This window comes from Halyomorpha halys, unplaced genomic scaffold, assembly GCF_000696795.3.
Source record: "Halyomorpha halys isolate HHAL.00 unplaced genomic scaffold, Hhal_1.1 Scaffold1749.1, whole genome shotgun sequence".
NCBI lineage: Eukaryota > Metazoa > Arthropoda > Insecta > Hemiptera > Pentatomidae > Halyomorpha > Halyomorpha halys.
Genome location: NW_027113763.1, coordinates 219,459 through 227,175, shown reverse-complemented (window position 1 = coordinate 227,175; position 7,717 = coordinate 219,459). Strand labels below are relative to the sequence as shown.

The window sequence follows — 7,717 nt, the reverse complement described above, 5'->3', positions numbered from 1 at the left end:
TGCAGATAGCCCTCCGTAGACCAAGTAACCGTAGTTAGAAGTGGGGGAAGACGAGAGAGGATACTAGGAGCTGACGAGTGTTCTGAGGAATGGAATTACGGAATTTTAGGAATTGTTTGAGTACAGTTATGGATTTGCGTGTGATTTGAGAAATGTGGTTATTCTGGAACACCTCCTGGGAGAGGTGTGTGTGGATTTATTGCTTTATGTTTTATATTTGTAAAGAGTTTGACATTACCACAGTGTTTGAGTTTTATTTATTTTTTAAATGAGGAGAAGATGGTTGGGGGTGCGGTCAATGAAACACAAATAAGTATGATTTGTGTTTCATTGACCGCACCCCCAACCATCTTCTCCTCATTTATCATCCACGGTCAACTATCTCTCATAATTATTTATTTTTTTAATAGAGAATTAAAAACAGCATGTTAATTTAAAAGTTTTATTTACATAAATGTATTATTTTTTTATTTCTCACTCAATAAATAAATACTTCCGTGAAACTATCTTATATATGTATCGCTTGATTTTTCGTCCTAGGTTTATCTTGCCAATTTTTGATCAATAAGAAGTAAATATTGAAATATTTTAGGTGCATGCCCCCTTAATTTTATTTTATTCCAGCAAAACCTAAAATTTTCGTTCATTTTTCATTTGGAGCTCCATATCCTTAAAACTACCCACAACAGTTAGAAAACGTCATAGCACATTATTAAAAGTAGAGTAAATTTTCTAAAATATGAGCTCTGTATATTCAATATTTAGCATAAGGAACATTTTGTTCCCAAATAATGAAAAATCATTATTGTATAAATTAATTTTGGTGACTAGCATAGTAACTGTTGCCCCTACGAAGATAAACGTTATCAACTACGTTTTATAGTACATTAATCAGTAGCTTCAATACGAGTTCTAATTGAGCTGTTCAATAGTTCGTGATATATAGATTTTCCGAACAAGCAGATATCATACAGTGATTTAAACGTGTTAAACATCCTTGTTAATTATAAAAATATAGAAACTGTTCGGCTACATTTTAATGAGATGCTCTACTGAAATTATATGATTCCAAGTCAATAGTTTATAACATTTTCCTTATCTCAAATAATATTAAATTAGATTTTACTTCGTTAGTGCTCTTAAGTAGATTAAATTACACTCGAAACAGGAGCCCTAACAACATTTCCTCTTAAAAAACAAATCTCCCTCGTGTATGAAATAATCCTTTTAAATTAGTTTATTTTTTAATAAATTAGATTTCCTACATTTCTTGTAAGGTAGAAAATTATTCTTTCGTATACATGGAATAATCCGATTTCGTTGCCTTTGTGAGACAAATTTTGCTGAAATAACGTTACAGAGTTTTCTTTCGGTCTTGACGGTTTATAATTGGATCGTGGAGGGATATTAATGCTATAAATGTTGGGGTCATTCAATTAAAAGAGTTCTGTTTTAACCTCGTACCAGGCCTCTATGTGCAGGTTCAGAATAAATTCCATCTCCTCAAAGGCCAAAAGCGTGAGTCATCTGCTTTAAAAAAAGTAATAAATTTATACCTAATAATAAAAAAAAGATATAAGAAAGATAAATAAGTTATTTTATTGTACAGGACCCCTGGTCGGACGTTTGTTGATATTTTCAGAATAATTTAATAAATAATAATAAAAATAAATAAATAAAAATGTAATTGTTTTAATAAAGATGTTATTGTATCTCACAAACGTACAAAATTTTGTTGCTAATGTTGACAGATGGAGAAGGATCCTTTGCCAGCAGACGCCTACCTCATCCTGTACTCGGTTATAGACAAGGCTTCCTTCGACAAGGCGGAGTCGATGTTGCGGAGGCTCCAGCACTCGCCCGCTACCAGGTACAAGACGGCCATCCTGGTCGCCAACAAGGTGGACCTCGCGAGGAGCAGGGCGGTCTCATCTCAAGGTATCACTAGAGTGTGAGGTTGTTGATACACAAAAAAATAGGATTCTCGGCTTCCCTAGACTATGTATTTGAAGTATTGCTCATATTTGTTGACTTTTTCGTTATTTATTCGTCTATAGATGTTATGTGAAAGAATAAAGCAGGAAAGAGGGTAAGAATTTCTAAGCTCCATGTCATGTATGAGTTCCTGGAATCCTCAAAACTCGAGTTTTGAAACAACTAAATGACATTAAATGGACTAATTTTAAATTGCGTCATTTTTAATTAGGAAATAAAGATCAACTTATTTCTTTTCAATACATCAATTAAAAATTAAATTAACTTTTGCACGTTAAATTAGCTATTTTAAAAAATTCTTGCACCTGAGCGGTTGTGCTCCAAGAACACAACTGGAATGTGCACACGTTAAGCATAAATGCTTTCTATGATTCTAGGATTTAGCACGCACGCTTGCAAGTTTTAGACCATATTAAAACAATATACCCCTTACTTCACGGCAAACCTTATTGCCATCCTAATAGACTTATAATGGACGTGGATTTAATAAAGATCTCTGACAATACTTACCAATGGCTAAAAAGAAGTGGGATAAAAGATCTCAACTAATTAATAATCTGAAATGAAGTCAGAAGGAAGTATCAATAGTTACTGGTCTGTTTAATCCTACTACTATTTTTTTTTTATTCAATAATCCAATATATACGTTGTTTGTTGAACGAGAGGTATGAATTTCAAAACAAAGAAAAACATATTAAAAAAAAAAATATTATTTGGAAATTAAAATGCCGACTTTTATGTTTTCATACAGGGAAAATCCGTAAATCCAAAAACCTTCTTCCCTCACTGCGGAAACCAATTTAGCCCAATTAGTGGCAGCATCCGGCGAATCAATTTTGAATTTGTCCATATATTGTGATAGGGTGCTAATCTGTTACAAATTTCCAACTCTTTTAGTTTACTTTTTGCCACCAGAGTGTTGACGCACGGCTAAAGTAACAATAAATAATTATATGCTACACACTATCATCACCACGTAGTCCGATGACACATGTTTGCTCGCAGTTAATAATAACCCCTTAATTGCGTTCCAAACTCTCCCAACCCATAACAAAACTCTTAAAATATGGTGTCGAAAATGAAGGGTTAAAATAAATCCCGTTAAATCACCTTTAGCCTTCGTCATTAACCTACCGAATGCCTCAAAATCCTTCATAAAATCCTCAATGCTTCTTTGTCACAAATAAAATCAGCCAGACTTATTGAATGAAGACCGTAATGTTCCATATACAACTGATCAAGCCCGAACCAGACTTCAGTCCTTACATTATAAACTCCCTAATAACCTAAACCCATTAGTTTTTAGCCTTGCTTCCTGTTCTATTCCGGAAAAATTCTCCAAGGCACCTGAAAAGAAAATGGAGACCTTTAATGTAGAAATGTTATTTGAATGCTACCAATGGTTAGTTTCTCAACAAACCTCAATTATATCATTATCATCTAATATCAAATTTACTAAATGTATTTTTATGTAAATACAGTAGCAAATGTCAAGAAATAAATTTTAATAAAATTCTTAAAAACATAAATGCGAAATATTAAAATACTCACATGTCATCTTACCGAGCTACTAAAAACTCGTTCCTTACCTTCAACAGCGACATTTTACAACAAATCGAATGTTTTATGAGGTATTTTTTTACTTAGTATTAAAATATGGAGAGAATATTTTGTTAGATGAAGTTGGTCGTGTCATATAATTAATTTAAACTCTCTAGCAATTAAATAGTAGTAACTATTTTTAGCAACTACCTTGAAAGATAAAATTAATATAATAAACTGGAAAATTGACTCTGATGGTTTTAGAATGCAACTCAAACTATTCTACGGTAATATTTATTTATAGTAACCTCTATCGTTTATTATTAATAGTGTCTACCTATGTTTTTAATAGGCAATGTCCAATACATTGCAAACCTAACTTCATCAATACTGTTGTTTGCAAATATTAAAGAATGTGAAGTTATTAGCACAGGAAAAAATGAGACCAGAGTCCAGGCAATATAGAATCCTAGGATAGTAGTGCATTTGTTTTGTTTTTTTTAAGTTAAAAAACAGAAGTATTCTTTTACAATGTTCTATTTTTAGTTTTAATATGTACATAAACTTTTTAACTCTATTTTATAGTTTTAATCTACGCATTACTCTCAGCTCTTAATGGCCCTATTACACAGCCAGTATTTTTGCAAACACATAGTCCAACGATAGTTTTTTTTTTAGTTAACCACTCTGGATAATCCAGTGACTCCAATACATTTTATATTTTAATTTTTACTCAACAGCCTAAAAAACATAGTTCTTGGCGGAGTTGTAAATAGTCAATATCAAGAGACATTTACAGATGCATTTTCTATTTTTTTATTTTGATTGCATTTATATTTTCTTTCTTCCTACTAGCTGCATTTCACAAACGTGTCTTTACAGAAGCGGTAGTGCTGTGGACAAATTATTTGTGATAAAACTATAGCTAAAATTGTCATGGATAGAATGTTTGTTAATTAATGAAACAACAACCAATAAACATTGTATCCATAACAGTTTTAGATATAGTTTTGTCATGATTAATTTTTGTCCACGTTTGCAAGACAATGCATGGTGCATTTCTCTCACTCTCAAAAAAAAAAAAACTGAAATTTTCGCTCATTTTTTTATTTTATGTTCAAAAACTATCTGGAGCATTTTAAAAATTAATGAACAATTTTCTAATATTTGAGCTCTAATAGAATGTTCAGTATTTTCCGAGATATAACTTTTCATACACTAATATTTTTTTAAGCTTTATTGAAATTAATAACTGTACATTCAGTAAATGTGATCTCAATTATTATTTATTTTAAAAAAGCATTTTGTAAATATATTTTTGCTAATTTTATGAAAACTACTATTCCTACTAAAATAATTACTATAAACAATAACAAAAAATATGAAACATAAACAAAATATGATATATTTAACGAGCTCCAAATTGAGCCCTTTACTTCAAATAGATCTCTATACGTTAAATATTTTCCGAGTTATATTCAAACACCAATATTTTTTTTTTAAGCATGTTGATTATTAATTAATTATCATATTATCATACTAGTGAAATACGATTAATCTTACGTACATTCCTACAGCGAATTTATAAATATTTTTACACGATTTTGTCATTTTGCAACATAAATTCAAAATGAGACACATCTTAAAAAAAATGAAAGGAATATGGTCCGGGTGCGGTCAAAAAAACTCAAATAGTAGAAATATACTATTTTAATGAGCCAACGTTTCACCCCACGTTGCAGGGCTTCTTCAGGGCTAAAAAAGATACAAACACATAGTTACATAAGGAAAACAAAAACATAAGTGTAAAATAACAGGGGTATAAAATGTAAAAAAGTAAGATATAATAAGAAAAATTAAAGGTAGATTCTATAAATTCTAACTTTAATTTTTCTTATTATATCTTACTTTTTTACATTTTATACCCCTGTTATTTTACACTTATGTTTTTGTTTTCCTTATGTAACTATGTGTTTGTATCTTTTTTAGCCCTGAAGAAGCCCTGCAACGTGGGGCGAAGCGTTGGCTCATTAAAATAGTATATTTCTACTATTTGAGTTTTTTTGACCGCACCCGGACCATATTCCTTTCATCTTTACACACGGTCAATCAATAATCTTCCAGTATATCTTAAAAAAAAGTTAGATACTCGTACATCAGAAACTATTTGACGTTTAGTTGTTTATCATGACTCAATTTGAAGTTTGTTAAATACATAATAAAATAGTTTATAATGAACATTTCCGTAAGAGTAGCAGTTTCCATGACATTTGCCAAAATATATTCACAAAATCTTGATTTCTTGTTGTTAATATTTAACGTAAAGAGTTCTATTTGTGCTCAATTCGAAGATCATTGAAAGTCCCATAAAGTAGTTTATAATTATTATTTTCCTAAGTAGTAACAGTAGTTTTCACCATAATTGCCTCAATAAATTCGCAAATATCTTGTGTTTTGAAAAAACAATACTGGTTTTGGAAAACTGTATCTCAGGTCTTATTGAACATAAATCCATAAACTATTAGGACTTAAATTGAAGCTCGTCAAATGCACTATTAAGTGTTTCAAAATGATATTTCAAATACTTGTAATACTTTAGAAGTTATTGGCAATAAACCTAAAACTATACGGAAGTCATTTTGAAAAATCTGCCATATTAGGCGAATGAACCCGCAGAGAGTAGTTAACTTTTTCAAACATTTTTTCATGGTAATTCGTTAACAGAAATTTATTTTACACTTCCAGATGTAGCCAAATTTCAACCTATTTTTAATGGAACACTGCTTGAAGCTTACCATCGACGCTTCAGACGACTACGCTTCTCACCCTTGACAATTAGTACACACTCCATTTGTGGTTCGATCCTATTTACCGAGGCTTTAACGACCAATAGTACAAATATCTCCTTGTTTATTTTATTAAAACAACCCATGTTCGGACTAGCCTTCCTGAACTTTACCTAATTCCTGTTGCATTAGGAAAACTAAATAAACCATTTGGCATCGAAATCTGGAATATTAATATTGAATTATATATGAAATTGAATTGAGGATTCTAGGGCTACTTTGTTATTTACCAGATAAAACCATTAAATTAAGTTGTCATTCAAAATTACTACATGCTATTATCACTATAACCTATCCAAGATGTGTTACAAGTGGGCTTCTGCTCCATTATCTCCAACCCTCTCAGCTTAGTTCCTCTTCATCGGCCTCGTCCAAATGGTACACTGCTGCGGATGTCTTCACTTCTTTCTGGATTGTACTCTCTCTGATCTGCTACCTTTGAATCCTCTCCTAGACATGCACTGGAAGTCCTTGTTTTCTAACCTTATCCTTTGTCTCTTTTCCTTTACTTTTTGAATTTTTTCCAAGCCATTTCACTGGCTGGTCATATTTTGCAGGAGGAGATGAGACTAGCCCCTAGAAATCAATCCAGGATCTTTTGGTGTCCAGATCTCCAGGTCACTTTGATCTCCCATTTTTAACTTCATGCCTATCTTAAGTCTGAACTATATATTCTAAGAACTGGACCCTTCTTAGAACCCTTGTACCAATGCAGAGACATTATTTGTTCAGCCACCTTCGATGTTGCTCTGCCAGATTACTTCCCTGAGGCCCACACTTAATAATGTTTAATTAGGATTTAACTACTATGTTACTTAGACTTAAGGAGATTTGTACCTGCCTTTTGGTCCCATGCCAGGAACATGTAGTTCTGCCCTTTTGAAAGTCGATAATGACTAAATATTAATATTTAGGTTAAATAAGCATATTTAATTAGAGTCCTTCAATCCAATATACTCAATGCATAGCAGACCTAATGGTGTGCTTTTTCTTGTAAAATATAGAATTCAAACGTACTAATCCAGGGACATATTGGTATGCATGGCAGAGAGTTGGGTTCTAATCTACTTATTAAAAACAACATTTAATTTTAATTTACATTAAACATTAGGTAATAATAATAAGCCAAAAGAATTAATTGTTCAAATATTTTTAGTTATTTATGTATATGTAGTTGACCGTAAAAATTGATATATAGGAAGATGGTCAGGGTTGCGGTCACAAGTGAAACGAAAATAGTTTACAACTATTTTATTTTCCAACGTTTCGCCCCACTTTGTAGGGCTTCATCAGGGCTAAAAAGATACAAAATGAAACTAAGTTAAGATAAAATA

General features: G+C 31.6%; 1 protein-coding gene across 1 annotated transcript in view; it reads left to right on the top strand.

The window, feature by feature from the left end:
• Positions 1 to 7,717, top strand: part of LOC106690510 (GTP-binding protein REM 1) — a gene marked incomplete at its 5' end in the record, with an annotated part of 60,328 nt that overhangs the window by 44,409 nt on the left and 8,202 nt on the right. Inside the window, 1 exon segment of the mRNA XM_014435949.2 lies at positions 1,752 to 1,938. Within this exon segment, the coding sequence (XP_014291435.1) occupies positions 1,752 to 1,938 (187 nt within the window).